Source organism: Capricornis sumatraensis, chromosome 19 (genome assembly GCF_032405125.1).
Source record: "Capricornis sumatraensis isolate serow.1 chromosome 19, serow.2, whole genome shotgun sequence".
NCBI classification, from domain to species: domain Eukaryota; kingdom Metazoa; phylum Chordata; class Mammalia; order Artiodactyla; family Bovidae; genus Capricornis; species Capricornis sumatraensis.
In genome coordinates this window covers 40,588,342-40,606,234 of record NC_091087.1, presented here as the reverse complement: position 1 = coordinate 40,606,234, position 17,893 = coordinate 40,588,342, and the positions used below count along the sequence as shown (strand labels likewise).

The window sequence follows — 17,893 nt, the reverse complement described above, 5'->3', positions numbered from 1 at the left end:
AAACCAGGAGGTGAAGACTGTGTATTCAGTGGGAAGCCCAGCATGTGGCAGGGCCATCGAGGCTGAAGTACATTCTCAGCCTGGGGGACCCTTAGACTGAAGACCAAGTTTTTCTATATCAGAACAGAGATCTCATGATGTTTGGAGCCCTATCTCAGATTTGGGCTTTATTTCCCAAGATGCTCTGCCCTAAATGAAAGCATAACAGATACTGTGTGAATGTAAGATGGGGGAGAGTAATAGAGCAGAAAGAACATTCGTCTGGAAGTTGAGCCCCATGGTTTCCACTTGGTCTTCTTATTTCCTGTGGTTCAGCCTCCTGTTCTGTACAAGAAGTTCACAGAGCAGTCCATACCGTTATGCAGATCACACGTGATGATAAAAACTTGTTTTAATACACCTAGTGAAGTTTGGAACTTCTGTGGAGGCCAAAGGCCCAAGCATCTGACTGTAAGCCGTAACTATAGTGGGTGTACTGTAAATGAGGTTACTTATGGCGCATTTGCAAACTAGGAGAGTTACTCCTGCTCAGAGAACCAGACTTCACTGATAGTCCTTACCCTCCTAAGTGCACCACCCTGATGGGAATCCCCTCTTAAACAACCCCTAGACTGAGTTCCTCAAGGACAGTAACTCTAATGCACCCCCGAGCTGCCTGTATCCCCAGCAGTCAGGCAAGGGGGCCCCTTGAAAGAGGTCCTGTGATTGTTTCTGGCTCAGTACATTGATCCCTGCAGAACACAGCTACTCCCAGACTCTGGGAAATTAGTTAAGTTTGATTTGGAGACAATGGCCCTCCAGCTTCACTAACAGTGGCATCGACCCCCACCTCACCCCTACTCTGATTATCAGTGAGAACAAAAAAGTGAATGAATCTGTGTGAAGACCTTGGAGAAGTCACACGGGGAAGCCAGGTTCTGATTCCCAGGAGTCCTCTTTTGTGTTGAATTGTATTTGTAGCTGAGCAAACTGGAGGCTCACAGTACTAGAATGACTTGCCCAAACCAAGCTGCCAAACCGAGCCTGCCTGAACTTCGTCCATTCCACCTCGTGCTATTTCTAGACATACTAGGACCGGTGATTCAAGTTGGGACTTCTGAGAGAAACAGCCTCCCCTCTTGTCCCACACTCCTTTCCTTCCTGACTCCAAAAGCAGCTTGTGCCAGCTTGAAATGATTCCTGGCCCTTTTCAAAAAAAATTTCTCCAAAGAAGCAATTTGTTTCCAAATCACATACATGCATCTTCAACTCACAACACATAGACTCAAAACTGTCACATTTTCTGACACCCTGCCTCCTAGGCATCACACACATACACCCTCAATCACAGTTTTTAGGGTGCTTATGGTAGGTGGTGATTGAGAGCTATTTAGGGTCTGCACTTTAGTAGTTCTGCCAAAAAGATGTCAGTGCTAGGGCCCTGCTGACACAATTTCTGCCAGCTAAAGACCATTGGCAGTTTGGGAATATACAGGTGAGGGGCATCTAAGGATTGCTTCCCACTCCCAACCCAAAGCGTCTGATAGGTTTAATGGGAAAAGCTTAAGGTATTGGACAGAATTCCAGTTTAGCCACTTCTAGCTGGGCTGTCTTTAGCAAGTCATTAATCTTTTCAATTTCCTTATCTGTAAACTAAGAATAGGGCTTCCCTGATTGTTCAGTGGTAAAGAATCCACCTCCAATGCAGGAGACTGGGGTTCCATCCCTTCCTGGGTTGGGAAGATCCCCTGGAAAAGGAGACAGCAACCCACTTGAGTGTTCTTGCCCAGGAAATCCCATGGACGGAGGAGCCTGGCAGGCTACAGTCCATTGAGCCACAATGAGTCCAACAAGACTTAGCAACTAAACACCACCAAAGAATACCTACTGCAGTGGGTTATTGTGAGATTAAAAATAAAGTATGCCTAGCACTCAAAGGTTGTCAGATCCTTTTTTCCTTTATTTTGTCAACACTCCCTTCTCCTGGCCATTCAAAGTCCCTGGTGTTCCAGTTTGAGAGGAGACTAGGATAGGCTTGAAGGACCCCAAAATTCCACTGTATAAATTAGAAACCACATTTCTCTGGCAGCCAGATGGCTTATATGGTTGTACATATGCCATATTTTGAGCATCGCTGACTCAATGGACATGAGTTTGAGCAAACTTAGGGAGATAGTGAAGGACAGGGAAGCCTGATGTGCTGCAGTTCATACGGTTGCAAAAGTCGGACATGATTTTTAAACTGCATTTTAAGACTGCTATTCAGCGCCTTGAAATGTCTTGCCCTTGCTTGGCATTGTTTACCCCTCTAGGTCACTTCAGCCCAAATCTAGAAAAAAGATGTAACAATATGTTCAGTTTACTCTGCTTTATGCTTTCAAACTGTTTGCTTTTGGATATTTGCTGTTGTTTTTTTTTTTTTTTTAAGGTAGCAGTTTCCTTTGTTTAAATGAAATCTTACTCAGAGGTCTAATATGCAAAAATTGGGCCTTGCTTTGGTTGAAGTGGAGCCCAAGCACTATTCCTTCACTTCTAACTCATATTTCCTCATCACCTCCTGCCTCAGGATCGCTAGTGAAGTTCCATTTCTGAATCCTGGTCATTCATCCCAGCCACTCCCCATCTCTCACCAGTGTGTGAGAAGACAGCCTGGTCTTGTCCTTGGTTACCTCTGCCTAGTAATCAGAATCTTTCCCAAGCTTTTCTTTCCCCATCCTCCCCTAAATATCAGTGGCTTCCAAGCGTCTCACCTCTCTTCTTGCCCTCCTCATCCTTCTTTGTTCTCACGCACTTCCAAGGCTCCTAGCTTCTATCTAAAATAAGTCACCAATTGCTATCTCCAGACTAGCATCTGCCCTGAACATCCTACTCTGTAGTCCACTCGTTGCTGGCCACAGAATAGGTATCATTAAAGGTCAAGGAGGTAAAACAGACTTCACAGGATGAAATGGGTGAGCTAGACTCAGCTATGCATCTGGCCAGTCGGGAGGCTAAGACAACTATTGATACATTAGCTTAGAAAAGAACCAGGTTCTGATGCGAGGGGAAGGGTAGAAGTGAGCCTAGTGGGGAAGAGCATGCTGTGTCCTTTTTTTACTACTTTCTCTACACAACTCACTGTCTTGCTTTCCTACTTTCACCTTCATCTTAGTCCCCCAAACTATCAGGAACATACTACCATGTTCAGTTCAGTTCATTTCAGTCACTCAGTCGTGTCCGACTCTTTGCGACCCCATAAATCGCAGCACGCCACACCTCCCTGTCCATCACCAACCCCCAGAGTTCACTCAGACTCATGTCCATCGAGTCAGTGATGCCATCCAGCCATCTCATCCTCTGTCGTCCCCTTCTCCTCCTGCCCCCAATCCCTCCCAGCATCAGAGTCTTTTCCAATGAGTCAACTCTTCGCATGAGATGGCCAAAGTACTGGAGTTTCAGCTTTAGCATCATTCCTTCCAAAGAAATCCCAGGGCTGATCTCCTTCAGAATGGATTGGTTTGGATCTCCTTGCAGTCCAAGGGACTCTCAAGAGTCTTCTCCAACACCATGTTAGGAGAAACATGTTGTTACCCTAAGTTGTTGAGAAGGGATCAATGGCTCCCCCTTCCATCCAACACACTCTAGGTTTCTGGTTTAGTTAGCTTTGTCCATGTTGGGTTTAGCCAGAAAAAAAAAAAAAGAGAGTATTTAAGACTGCAGAACACCAGACTTAGCTTAAACAGATTTTATGAAAGCTATGGTGAGAGGTAAAAGATGGCTAAACACAGCAACAGGTTTCTGAGAGTGCTAGATTTCTATTTGTGGAGCTGTTTTCTCTGTGGTCAGTTAAAAGCAGTGCAGTCTTAAAACATTTGATATTCACAACTGTCTGTGTGATGGTAACTGTAGAGCGGGTATCTCCCAAGACTAAATCTGATTCCCAAACTCGTGGATCTTTTAGCTTCTGTCCTTGGTAAGTTAATGATGGTGTGCGGATAGTAGTCTTGGTAGTAACCAAGGCTGGAGACAAACCTAAGACCTTGGTTGGGAGCTCTGGTAGCTCGGCTCTGAGTCACCCAGTCTGTCCCACATGTAATAACACAAAAGCCTTAAAGGTCTATGGGTTGGCCCCCTTGGATAGGGAACTGAGGGATCATAGGGAGGTGGATGCACCTTGAAAGAGGAGACTTCGAAAATAAACTAGAACTGGGGATTCCAAGTGGCAGCTGACCCAACCAGAGAAGGGTCTGATGGTTCCTCTATAGGTATCTTGCATTGTCCAGTAAAGAACCAGACCCTCAGTGTTGGAGGGCCTGTAGTAGGATCATTTAAAACAGCACCTTTTTTTAAAATAAAAGCTAGGACCTGCCTTGAGTTGAGTGGTGAGACCTCAGAACTACTGAAGAGCTCAGTTACTCTAGGAAGACTTTTCTACCTAGCCATACTTCCTGGCCCACCATCCTGCAGTGGTCTGACTTGTGAGGGTTTCCGTATGTGTCTGGTTCTCTAGAGATGGGAAGATCCTAAGGCAGGAGCCCCATCTTCCTCAGGTATGATGCTAAATAGTCCAATCTCCTGAGAACCAGTCCCATTCTGTCATTCACCTGCACATAACAAAGGTGGGCCTTCTCTGCTGAGGATGCTGGGGCGCCCTTCACCTCAGGAATCCTCATCCTAGCAAAAGCCCGAGTTATGCACAATACGCTCTCTCCTTTAAACACTTTCTTCATCATATTTGATTGTGGGTTCTCTGGCTTTGTTCACCAGATCTCTTATGTGACAGCCTTGACTTCTGGACAGATTCAGGGCTTTTCCCGTGTCTTCTTTCTTTACCTCCTTGTACACCTAACACAGGCAGGCTCACACTGAGTATTATCTCATGGGTAAAGGGCTACAAGTAGACTATAGCAGGGGAAAGCCACTGATCCTTTTCTCTCAGATTTATGTCAGGGGCATGAACAGTAGTTCAACAAGCTTGCTCATCCTGCCACTCACTCAACCACCTATTGGGTAGGACCCAGGAAACTGCATTTTTATGGAGCTCTTGCAAGTGATAACCTCACCAATCCTTAGATGTGCAATGAGGAACTCAAGCATAACTTCTGAGTTTACACAGCTATTGGGCTACAGTCTCTTCAAAGAAGTGACAGTTCAAGGCTACCTCCTCCAAATCTTTTATCATTAATTCTGTTTCCTACATATTTCACCAAACTCCAACCATTGATTTCCCAGATTTCACATGTCTCTCTATCTATTATGCTTGCCTGCATCCAAAGAAAGCTTTGGCATAATTTTTGTTGTATACTTCAGCTCTTGATTAAGGTAAACAAACTCAAGGAAATTTTGTTGGAAGATCAGGAGATGGAACCTTAAAGGTCTGAGCTCTTGCTGTGGCAGATTAATTTTCCTGTGCCTCAGGTTTTCCTCTTCTGTCAATACCAACCTCAAAAGTTTGGTTTGAGGGTACATGAGATAATACCTAGAAAGCACTTTGAAAAGTACCTGGAACAGGGTTAATCAGTAAATGCCTGCTGCTGTCACTTTTATTAAGAACACCCCAGGCCAGAATGGTTCCAACTGGGCAGGTATCACTGGCTGACAGGAAGTACTACACAGCATGGGAAGTGGTCCCACATGGACACAGCTTCTGGTCCTGCTCTGAGAGAGAGAGATGCAAATGACTCACAATCTTCCCACAGAGGGACCAGTATATCCAAATGTATGGGGTATCCCTGAGAGAATGACCCCTCTGGTATGCTGCAGACTTGAGGAACTACAACAGGAGGTCCCATCTGGGAGAATCAGTCACCATGTCAGAAACCCTTCTAGTCTTCTACATACATCATGGGGCTCAAAATCAACTAGCTGGAACCTAAGAACTGTCCATACTTTGAAAAGAACATTTTAAAACTAATTTCCAAAGACAAAACATGCTGTAAAGAGGTCAAAGGCTTTGTGAGCAAACCAGCTGGAGCTCCAGTTCTAGAGCTGGACCTCTAATAAGCCTTACCTTCACTGTAACACTCTCTGTAACCCTTGGTACTTTACCTTCCTCATCAACACAGAAACAGAAGGGAGGGAGAATAATATTTCATTGGACTGTTGTGAGGTTTAAATGTAGTATGGGGTGGGGTGGGGGGTGGTGGCGGGAAGCACCAAGCATGGAGATTGGAACTTGGCAAGCAGTCAACTGGTGCTGGTTCCCCTTGTCTGCCCAGAGCTGGGCCATGGCCTGGGGCAAGGTGGATGCCTCTCAGAACTGAAAGGCTCTAAGTCTTGGGTTGCTCCCTGCCTCCCCATCCCTCCCAGACCAGCTCTTAGAGCCCCTCCTCACCTTCCCAGCCCCAGACTGCTACTAAATTGATGAAGCTAAAAGGATTTGATCACGTCGGTATATTTATATGTAAATACAAAACTGTATCGCTGTAAGATACTGAATATGAACATTACAATTATTTTCTGAATCTGACTCAGTCCATTGACGTTAAATACAAAATGAAAAGATTGTAAAAATAAGAATATATACATTCAAAGAGCTTATTACAGTATAAAATTATTGAGGTCTGATCAGCTGCCAACCTCATCTGTGATGGGGGAAAAATTTTAGGGGCTCCTGGGGTTTTCTTGGGAATGTGGAATACTGGGGACTCTTGGCCCCATCCCTGGCATATTGGGCTTGGTAGGCCGGGAGCAGACAGAGACAGGTAGGGTGAATGGGGGGAAAACAGTGAGTGTAGGGGACTGTTTCACCCAGACAGGGGTTAAGTTTTTTATTGACACAGAACCCACCAAGCCTGAGCTCCAGGGTCTGGCAGGCTAGCAGGCAGGAAAGAGATGGGTGTCTGAGTAGACAGGGCCAAGCTGCACAAGAAAAAGAACCTTCCAGCAAGAGAGAAAGGGGCCCCAGCTCAATCCTTCAGGGAGGGAGCTTCAGAGTATGGAGTTTCCTTTCTCTCACACCTGGGCTCCCTCTCTTTCCTTCTAAGACTTCGTACCGATTGCTTTTGGCTCTCGCTACTCAGTGAATTCATCTCTGCCCAGATGCGCATCCCTTAGAAAGAGGGAGAGGGGACAGACGGTCTGGAATCACAGTGGAGGTCTACTCCCAAAACTGGCAAAGTAAACAGAGAAAACTCATTAGATAAGGGCAATCCATGCTCAATTAAACCAGTGTCACCACAACCCAGTATTCCTGGTTCCAACAGGCAGCATCCTGGAGAGATAGAAGTCATTATGTAAGGATGAGGGCCTGTGGCAGGAGCACGGAGAGTGGATGTGTGTGTCCTCCTCTTCCACCACTCTGTGGTCTGACAACAGGAGACACGATCCCCCAACCCCAGCTAGTCCAGGATAAACAGTAGAACCAAGAAGCAAGGAGTCCTGAACTGCAACAAGAAGCCCCAGGAACTTCTACAAAGGAGTATCTCTGTGTATATGTATTTATAGAATACGACCATATTATCACATACAATATATATTATATACACACGTACATATGGACTCATACACATAAGTGCACATACACACACACGCACACACACAGAATGACAGAAAAGACTGGAATACACGCCCTAGGTATAAACGTGCTTGGCACTCGGGGGACGTTCTCTAGAATATGTAACTTGGTCAAGCTCTCTGGGAAGGAGGTGGATGCTCACCAAACCTCCCCATCAAATCCTAGCAAAGGGAAGGAATGGAAAGAGATCTTGTGAAGGAGAATGGCATTGGGAAAGAGGGGAGGGAGGTTCCTTCCCCACTTACCTCGGGGCCCCTGGCAAATATCGATAGCCACAATTTGGTTTTAATAAGGCACAGTTCGATAGCAGGTGCTAGGAATTAAGAACAAATTGCTGCTGGCCCTTTCCAGTGGCAATTTCACCATATCTATCTAGCCAAAGGGAAAGGCTGCCTTGCGTGCACGCGCGTGCCGGGAGACACAAGAAAGAGGTTGGTCCATGGCTTCAGCGTAACTGATGGCAACCTATAGGCTCAGCGGTGTCCAGGGTAGTTTAAGGAAGGCTGGCCAACAGACAGGAGGCTCGTGGGACAGTTACTGACCCTCCATGGCCAGGAGGTTGTGGCTGGGGGGCACCATGCCCTCCCTCTCTGCAAACTCCAGGATTGCCTTGTAGCAGAAATAGTACTGCTCAGGGGTCTGGATGCTGAAGGCCCTCTGGGTCCTCATGCGGGACACTGTCTGGAACACATTAAGGGTGCCAAGCTCCTCCAGCTGTGCCAGGCAGATGTCCAGTGAGCAGAAGGTACCTGAAGGAAGGAAGGAAGTGGTCACACCTGATCTACCTCTCCTCTTTTCCTCCCTCTACCAAATAACCCAGGCAGGACTGGATGAATGAATTCAATGGCAAGGTACCTCATGGCAGGTGGCCAGTTGGCCTTAGGCCTGAGAAGACTCAAGGAGGAGTCACAGGGAGTGCTGAAGGCCAGAGAAATGAGAAGGCCTCTTGTCTCCCAGGGCATCTCTGAGGGTAACAGGATGAGTAGGTGGGAAGCAGGACTTCTACTTCAATCCCAGACACAGAGAATGACAGCACTCCCCCACCTGCCTTGCTTCCACATCTGGGCCCCAATTTTCAGACTCTACAACTTCTCCACAGAGACCTAACACAAACCTATTCTTCTTGACTTTCTCCCAAAGGAACCTCTGAGCTAGAAGGCCACAGTCCCTGCAATCTTCATCCCCTTAAGGCAAAAGCTGCTAACTGGTTCCAGAATGGAGAGCATGGCCTAGGGTGGGGACCTCCCCGGGCAGGGGGATGGGAAGAGAGCAACAGCCCAGATCAGCTCTCTGGGACACCCAGGTGACTGTGATGGGATCAGAAGATGGAATCATGTTGATGGGATGTATTCAGCATCAACCCCTAGAGGACCTGGCTCATGAACTGTACATTCCGGCCAGTACACCTAGCACTAGGGATACTAAAAGGACATTAAAGAGGAATTTTTTTCATGGCAATTTACCACCAATGGATCAAAGACTCACATTCTGGCAACTAAGAGCTTTGCTATTCCTCCCCCACCCTTAGCACCTTTGGATGCTCCAAGAGCTGCATCCAGTGCGTTACCTGTCCGGCCAATGCCCGCACTGCAGTGGACCACAATGGGTGGCTCAGGGCATTGCCCTTTGGCACGCGCTCCCATGCTGCTGACAGCCAACCTCTGCTGGTTCCTGACGGCTCTCAAGAAATCAATGAGGGAAGCTGCCGAGGAAGGGACACCATAATCTGGCCAGCTCAGGAACTGAAAGTGGGTCACCTGGCGCTTCTGCCGTTCCTTGGACGGAAAAGGAAGCAAAAGTTAATGAGGTCATTGCTCTGTGCCCCTGACTACCTTTGGCTTTTCCAGATTCTCAGCCCTCTGGAGTTCCCTCCATCAAGGTTGCTAACACTCTCAACTTTCTCCACAATTGCTTCTCTGCAAATACAAAGGGAAGATTAACTGTTTGGAGAGGGCAGAATTCCTCTATTAAAGGATCCAGACTTCTTATGTTAAAAAAAGTTTCATTCCTAAGTAATGCCACTATGTGTTGAGATAATATGGCTATTTTGGCTCTGAGCTGAATATCCTAATCCTGCTTCCAGAAGAATGGAAGCCACTTCTAAGCTCTCTGGAATCCTGCCTATTCCCTTTGGAGATTTTCTTTATAGTAAACGTTTTCCCCCAGTTTCAAGAGAGTGAGAAAATAAAATTTACCTCTGTGTTGTGAATTTCTAGTGTTGTTTTCTTATAATGGGTCATATTCTCCACGCCTAGATTGGTCACGGTGAGGAAGCCAAATCGGATCCGAGAGTCTTTTTCTAAAGGCCAGTATTGGCCACACTTTCTCCTGCCGCCCTCCTCAAAGCTGAAGACACAGAGAGAAAAATAAGCCTCCATCCTTCTTCTCCACAGAAGTAACCTTGTTCGCCCGTGAACCTACTGTACCCCTAGGCAGAAATGTCATCTCTTGCACTGCTTCTGTCTATTTATCCCCTTGTCTTCCTTGTAGACAACAGCTTAATTTTCTGCATGTACCCATTAAGCAAACATTTACTGAGTACCAGTTACATCCATTTGGTCCCTTTCCTGATACCTCCTGGTACTCCACACATACTTGGCATAAATACTGGGTGGACAAAGACAGACAGTAGAGAAACTATGGTGGGCCAGACTGAACTCTGCCCTGTGCCTCAGTTACTGTTCATTCTGTTCCCCAGTGAGAGCCTTCGCTGACAGAGGACTGGGAAAGGCATGCATGGTTCCAGGGATGCCAACAGAAGGTCTATGTAAAGGCCTAAAGTCCGCCCTCACTACTCGTCAGTGGCTCCACAGTACCCCAAGGGGGCACTTCCTCCACTACCTCCTCTCCAAGTCAAAGGTGGCTTGTAACAATGCCATGAGGAAGGGATCTAAGCAAACATTCTCATGCATTTTTTTCTCCTCATCCAAAATGGGTTATAATAATCATAATAATAATGATACTGAAGAAATAGTCGTTCCTGAATTTTGGCAGATATGCACAACATTTCAAAACTATTCCTTTCATCAAGAGCTTCCTGCAGACCTATTACGTTTTACATCTCCTTTTGGTAAGTTCTCCTCTAGATGCAAATATGAACCAGAATAAAACTGGTCCAAAGTAGCAGGGAAAGGGAGAACTATGGGGAACTGGTAATTCAGAAGCCAGGAAGACAGCTGACCTTTATAAGTAGAAAGGAGGCTAAAAGTGGCCTGCCCCATGTGTTTCCCAGTGCTTCCTCTAGTAAGTAGTTAAGGCCAGGACCTAAGGATAGGCTGTACCTCACACAAAGTCACCCGAGCCAAGGATTAAAGCTCTAACAAGTTAGATCTACCAACTTCCACCATACCCTGGCTCTGTTAGCCCTGGGTCAGCTGAGGAAAAGCTCAAACTCTTTGCCATGGCTTAGAAACCCTCCCTGTTTCTAAGAGCTAAACTCCCCTCTATAATCACCCATACGTGGGGGTTGGTGGGTGGGTAGAAAAGAAGGGCAATCGGTAGGAGAGGGATGAACTCACCGGGTGGTCATGACAATCACCAAGACTTTTTGCTCCCATACCATTAGCCAGAAATCTCGGTAGGTATTCTCCAAAGGGCCTACAATGGAAGAACAAAACAAGGAACATAACCCTGGCAAGCACTTCTTTCCTCCTCAGGCTCTTCTGTTTTTTCCCAGATACTAACTCCAAAGCACATATGCTGTCTCCCTGCCTTTTTGACTACATCCCTGCTATTCAGGGTGGGGCTTGGGCAAGCAGCACCAGCATCAAACGGGAGAGTGTCAGAAATGCACACTCTGCATTTGAACACAATCCCCAGGTAAAGCTGTAGGTAGGCTACCATTTAAGAAGCACTGTTACATAGCCTCTTCCAGCCTCATTGTCAGGGCCTCAGCTACCACATCCAGCCTGACAGTGTCAACTGTGTACACGTCTCCAGCTGTTTCCACCCCATCTAAGCCTTATAATCACCAGCTGCCTACCTAACCATTCCCCGTCCAGGTGCCATCATCCGATTTCCTCAGACCCTGGATGTCTGCAATCCAGTGTCCTTCACAGTTAGCTCTCTCTCTACACTTTCTCAACTCTGCTAACAGTACTGCATTCTTAAATCATTCAGTTTCAAAAAGTTGGAAAGTCCAACTCTGACTCATTTCTTTCATCTCCCAGAAGCAGTCACCAAGTCCTAGATTATTTTTGCCTTTGGAATTTTTTGACTTTTATCTTTTTGTCTTCCTATCGAAATTCACTGTCATAAGGACTACATCATTTTTTTTTCTAAGTTCCTATAATATCATTTTGGTTTACTTTTCTCAAGAGGAATTTCTCTTCCAGTCTTTTCTGGATATCTCTGCCAGTTTTGCTTCATCACAATACAGACACACATGCTCACTTCTGCCTTTATTCCTTTGTTCATGCTCTTTGTTTCACCTCTACTGCCACTGACTTTCTACCCATTTTTTCTCCCTCCTTCTAGTTTTTTTGAGATATAGTCAGCATGCAGCACTGTGTAAGTTTAAGGTATAGGAAGCATAATGATTTGACTTAAGTATATCATGACATGATTACCACAGAAAGTTTAGGGAACACCCATCATTTCACATAGATACAAAATTTAAAAAGAAAAAAAACCACACTTTTTCCTCATCATGAGAACTCAGGTTTTATTTTAACTTTTAGGTATAACACACAACAGTGTTAATTATATTTACCATACTGCACATTGCATCCCCAGTACTTATTCAGCCTATACTGAATTTGTACCTTCTGTCTTCATCCAATTTCCCCCTCCCCCAACCCCTGCCCCTGTAACCACAAATATGATCTCTTTTCCTATTAGTTTGTTTGTTTTGAAGTATAATTGGCCTACAACACTATGTTAGCTCCCAGTGCACAAGATGCTGATTCAGTATTCCTATACACTGCAAAATGATTACCATGCCGCCCATTTTCAAATGCTGCCTGCAGGTAAGCTAAGTCGCTTCAGTCATGTCTGACTCTGTCTGACCCTATGGACCGTAGTGCGCCAGGCTCCTCTGTCCATGGGATTCTCCAGGCAAGAACACTGGAGTGGGTTGCCACGTCCTTCTCCATTCAAGTACTGCTTCTCCCCTAAATCTTTCTTTTAACACCACATTCTCTGTAGGGCTCCCTCTCCTCTCAGTTCTCGATGGCACAGCTGGATCAAAACAGCTTAACCATTTGATGTACATGGTCTCACATCAGGCATTTTACTTTGAGAGAAGCAATCATATCTCAGCCAAACGTGGTGCTGAGGGCAAGGGCCGTGTCATCACGTCCCCTTTTAGAGTCAGAACCTGTACAGGGCTGGGCACTCAGCAGGAAGTTTGAAGATGCTTGTCAGCTGATAACTCCCTTTCAATCAAGTGAGTAATAGCTCAGGATAATTCCTTATACTTTTCCAGTGCCTTTTCTGCCTTTACTTTCAGGGAAGCAGGGCAGTGCCATGGGTTGATTTGGTCCTGGAAGTCTGCTAATTTCACTGCCATTTTTGCTAAAGTCTGTTAGGAAGCACTAACATTTTATGATACTAGAATTCCCTCTGTGCAGAAGGGGACATTGCCAAAAGCATGTGAAGTCTTGAAAACAAGCTAAATGTTTAATAAGAGTTAAATTATGGCATACCCTAAATTTTAGCAGTCCATAAAGGTGATACTGTACCATCTGTATTTTTGCTATGGAAAGGTATTCACAAGATAACCATCAAAAGAAAAAAGAAGTAATGTATAGAAAACGCCTGTTTTGTTAGGTATTTTATATGTCCACATCTATTTGTATGCACAGAATGAGGTTTAGAAGGAGATGCTGCAAAATGCCAGCACTTTCTCTGAGTCTCAGGTTTATGAGTGATTTTCATCTTCCTTTTCCACAATGGACATGGCATTACTATAGCATGCATGTCAAGAAGATAATAAAAACAGCCTTTCCCTACCTCTGACTCTTAGCCTTGTTCACACCTCACTGTTCTGCATCACAGTAGCTCTCATAGACTTTATTTTCCACATTCAAACCACTGGCAAAGCTGTTGTTGCCACACAGAGCACCTGACAATACCACTCAAGACTCAGGCTGGACAGAGAAGGGTCATAATTTCCTCAGAAGCATAAGAGAGAGATTTAGAAGGGAAAGTTATGCTTCCCCAGATTAGATTCTTTAACAGTAGATGTCTCTGAAGAAACAAATTCAGCAGTTTATGCAGACGTGGGTGAAACAATCCACTAACCTGGCTTGTCTGTTTGAATCAAGCAGACATGTGCTCAAATCCTGGCTCTGCCACTTACTAGCTGTGTGATCCAAGGTCACTTAACCTTTTTGAGCTTCAGTTTGTTCATGGATTTATAAACCTTCCTTGCAGAGTCTCTATAATAATTAGATGGCAATTATATATCTAATATATTTAAAATAGATACTTTCATAAATAACAGTAGATTATGAAAAAAAATCAGAATACAGAATATAGCCAAGAAGATTAACCAGATATATCAAACCAACCCATTTTCCAGTCCTAACAGTGCTGATGCCTTCTAAGTGATCAGTGTTTAACTCAAGAAATCTCTCTCATACTTCTGGATGAGTTTCCTCTCCCAGACAGGGCCTTCAGAGCCAATCTAAAGGATCCAATTCCTGCATAACTAACAACTCTAGGAGGTGCATTTCTCATCTAAACCAGAGAAAGGAGCACTCTGAGACCCCTAGAGCCAATCTTTACCCTCCAGAAGCCCACCCATGCCACAGACATCCTCCTCAACAAAGACATCTCCTTACTCTCAGGCAGATCACATCCTATTCTTTACCTGCCAGAAATCTTTCCTAATAGTTCTCTTATTTCTTCCTAAGGTCTTAAAGGATGCTTTCTGGAGATAGAAGTCCCCCCTAAGGGAAAATAAGCCTGTGACCATCAGACCAATTAACAATGTACCATAAATCCAAAGGCCCTTTTCCTTTTTATTCTCCCTCAATTTCTATTTTGAAAAATTTGAAACCTACAGAAAGTGAAAAAAAAAAAAAAAAAAGAAAAACCCACAGCACAATGTATGCATACTTTGGCTTGAAGGCTATCATTTTTAGCTATTATTTTACAAAGACTTCTCTATATATACACAACACATATTTTCTTTTTTACTATTTAAAAATATGTTTCAGACATTATGACATTTCACTCCTAAATACCTGAACACGTATTTAGAAGAACATTCTCCATAGAACAATATCATTATCACACTGCAGCAATTACACATTAATACAATAATACTATCTAATATACAGTCTCCAACTGTGCCAATATTTTGTCCTTAAGAATTATTTTTCCAAATTGAGTTATGGATGACACATTGCCTTCAGTTATCAATGTCTCTTTAGTCTCCTTTAATCCCTCCCCTCCCCGTTTCTTTCCCCCATGGCATTAACTTGAAAGAATCTAAGCCAATTCTCCAGCATGTTCCACAATCTGGATTTCTCAGGTTTGTTTCTCACAATCCGATTGATTCACTTAAAAACTGGCAACGTACAACAAAGGTTACCTTGTGTAGTTCTCATTGTATCAGAATAGGAGGCATATATCTGTTTCTCCATTATTGGTGATACTAAGTGTGATCACTTGGTTAAGGAGGTACCAGCGAGATCTCTTGCTGGCCATACTCCACAATGGTCAAAGGCCCTTAAACCCATATGATGGCCTCTCTTATCCTCCTATGTTATGATTTCTTACCACCCTCTTTGAAGGAAACCAGGTATTCTTGAGACGGCAGAGAACAAGTCATTAGCAGTACTAGGGCCCACAAGAGCATTAACAGAAACTCCATCTGAAATCCTCCTAGAGCCCAATACTTCACTGTCAGACTTAGTAAAGACTATCCACGTTAGAGGCTGCTGGTGTACTCTGTAATGGTACACAGACCAGCAAAAGTCTCTCAAGCCAGCAACACCCATTCACAGGCTGAATTCAATCTCTGGGAAGTCCACTGCCATTCCTTTATGTCCTACTCGACATAAAGACAATCTCACTAGCCAGTCAATTCTGATGTCCATCCCCCTGGGTCTGCAACACTAAGACTCAATCCAAAAACTTGTAATGTTGTGTGTTCAAATCTCTAGTTTATCTCTATGCAGTGAGTTTCTAGGCACATTTGATAAAGACACTCTACATCTCTCATCTACCTTCTTCTAGAACCCTCAATCTTTATGAAAGACCAAGATCTAGAGAAGGGAAAGGCTACCCACTCCAGTATTCTGGCCTAGAGAATTCCATGGACTATACAGTCCACGGGGTTGCAAAGAGTCAGACACGACTGAGTGACTTTCACTTTCACAAGATCTAAGGGCTGCAACATCACCTCAAGTTACCATTTCCTTTAAAAATTATGCTATCCCCTGGTGCAAACAATCACAGGCAGATGATACAAAATCAGTTTGTGAATGGCAGACTAACTTACCTTGTGTACCAATGTAAGCATTCTTCTGCTTGTAGCCATCCATGAAACTGGCATTGATGTAATCTGTCTAATGATAAAAAGGAAATATCATTGCAGTTGTGTGGAATATACCAATTGGGTACGAAAATGATGTACTAGGTAAATAAAACTCAAGGTATGGATTTTCTCTTCTTGTCAGGCAGTGAAGAAGTGAAAGGACCAATTTAAAACCTCACCTGCACAAATGTTAATGCAACAACTGGATATCCACATGCAGAAAAATCAAGCCTACCCTCTTACATCATACACAAAAACCTAACTCCAGGGAATTCCCTGGCAGTCCAGTGGTTAGAACTCTGAGCTTTCATTGCTGTGGGCTTGGTTCCATCCCTGGTCAAGGAATTAAGGTTCTGCAGGCCACATAGCACAGCCAAAAAACAAAAAAACATCTAACTCCAAATGGATTGCAGACCTAATGTAAGAGCTAAAACTATAAAAGCCTTAGAAGAAAACATAGTAATAAATGTTTGTGACCTTGGGTTAGGCAAAGCCTCCTTAGATATGACATCAAAAACACAAGCAACAAAAGACAAAAACAGATAAATCAAACTACAGTAAAACAGAAAACTTTTGTGCTTCAAAGGATACCATCAAGAAAGTGAAAAAACAACCCACAGAATGTACACATTTTATAAGGGATTTGTAGCTAAACTATATAAAGAATTCTCACAAATAAACAGTAAAAAGACAACTCAATTTTAAAATCGGCAAAGAATCAGAATAGCCATTTCTCCAAGAGAATATACAAATGGACAATGTGTACCTGAAAAGTTGCTCAACATCATTAGTCATGAGAGAAATGCAAATCAAATCCACAATGAGATAACACTTCACACCCACTAGAATGGCTACAGGTAAAAGATAATAATGAATATTGGCAAAAATGTGAGAAGAGACTGGAATCCTCATACATCACTAGTGGTAATATAAAATGGTGCAGTCACTTTAGAAAACAGTCTGACATTTCCTCAAAAGGTTAAATACTGAGCTACCATATGACCTGGAAATTCTAATCCCTAGGGAAATGAAAACATAGATCTACATAGAAAAACTCATATACAAATATTCATAGCAGCATCATTCATAGTAGCCAAAAAACAGAAACAACTCAATTGTTTATCAGCTAATGGAATGAATAAATAAAATGTGGTGTAGGGATTTCCCTGGTGGTCCAGTGGTTAAGAATTCACCTGCCAATGTAGGGTACCATGGGTTTGATCCCTGGTCTGGAAAGCTCCCACATGCCATGGGACAACTAAGCCCATGTGCCACAACCACTGAGCCCATGCTCCACAACAAGAGAAACTACTGCAACGAGAAGCCTGTGCACTGCAACTAGAGAGCAGCCCCTGCTTGCTGAAACTAGAGAAAGCCCGAGTACAGCAACAAGGACCCAGCACAACCAAAAATAAACAAATGAATAAGTAAATATTTTTTAAAATGTGTATACACACACACACACACAATGGAATGTTATTCAGCAATAAAAAAGAAATACTGATACATACTACAATATGAATGAACCTTGAAAACGTGCTAAGTGAGCGAAACCAGACATAAAGGGTCATGTATTGTATGACTCTATGTGAGATGTCCACAAAAGGCAAAAAGAGTACACAAATAGTAGATGCGCTTGGGAGAAACGGGGAGTGACTACCAAGGTGAGTTTCTTCTTTAGGTGATGAAAATGTTCTAAAGTTGATTGTGGTGATAGTTGGACAACTCTGAGAATATATTAAAAACCAATGACTTGTACACTTAAAAAGAGTGAACCGTATGGTGTGTGTATCTCAATAAAACTGCTATTAAAAAAAAAAAGTCCCTTAGGACTACAGCACTGCAGCTCAGAACCAAACCCAGAAGGGAGGCAAGCCAAGCAACCTGAGCAGGAACATCCTGTCCACGTGGTGACACACAAAAGGCAAAGT

General features: G+C 43.9%; 1 protein-coding gene across 1 annotated transcript in view; it reads right to left on the bottom strand.

The window, feature by feature from the left end:
* Nucleotides 1–6,398: 6,398 nt before the first annotated feature.
* Nucleotides 6,399–17,893, bottom strand: part of PTPN9 (protein tyrosine phosphatase non-receptor type 9) — a 72,554-nt gene continuing 61,059 nt past the window's right edge. Inside the window, exons 9-13 of the mRNA XM_068991127.1 lie at nt 15,927–15,993; nt 10,993–11,071; nt 9,670–9,820; nt 9,042–9,249; nt 6,399–8,223 (exon numbers count right to left, since the gene is read on the bottom strand). Of these exons, the coding sequence (XP_068847228.1) occupies nt 8,009–8,223; nt 9,042–9,249; nt 9,670–9,820; nt 10,993–11,071; nt 15,927–15,993 (720 nt within the window). The 3' untranslated portion in view covers nt 6,399–8,008. The remainder of the gene's footprint in view (nt 8,224–9,041; nt 9,250–9,669; nt 9,821–10,992; nt 11,072–15,926; nt 15,994–17,893) is intronic.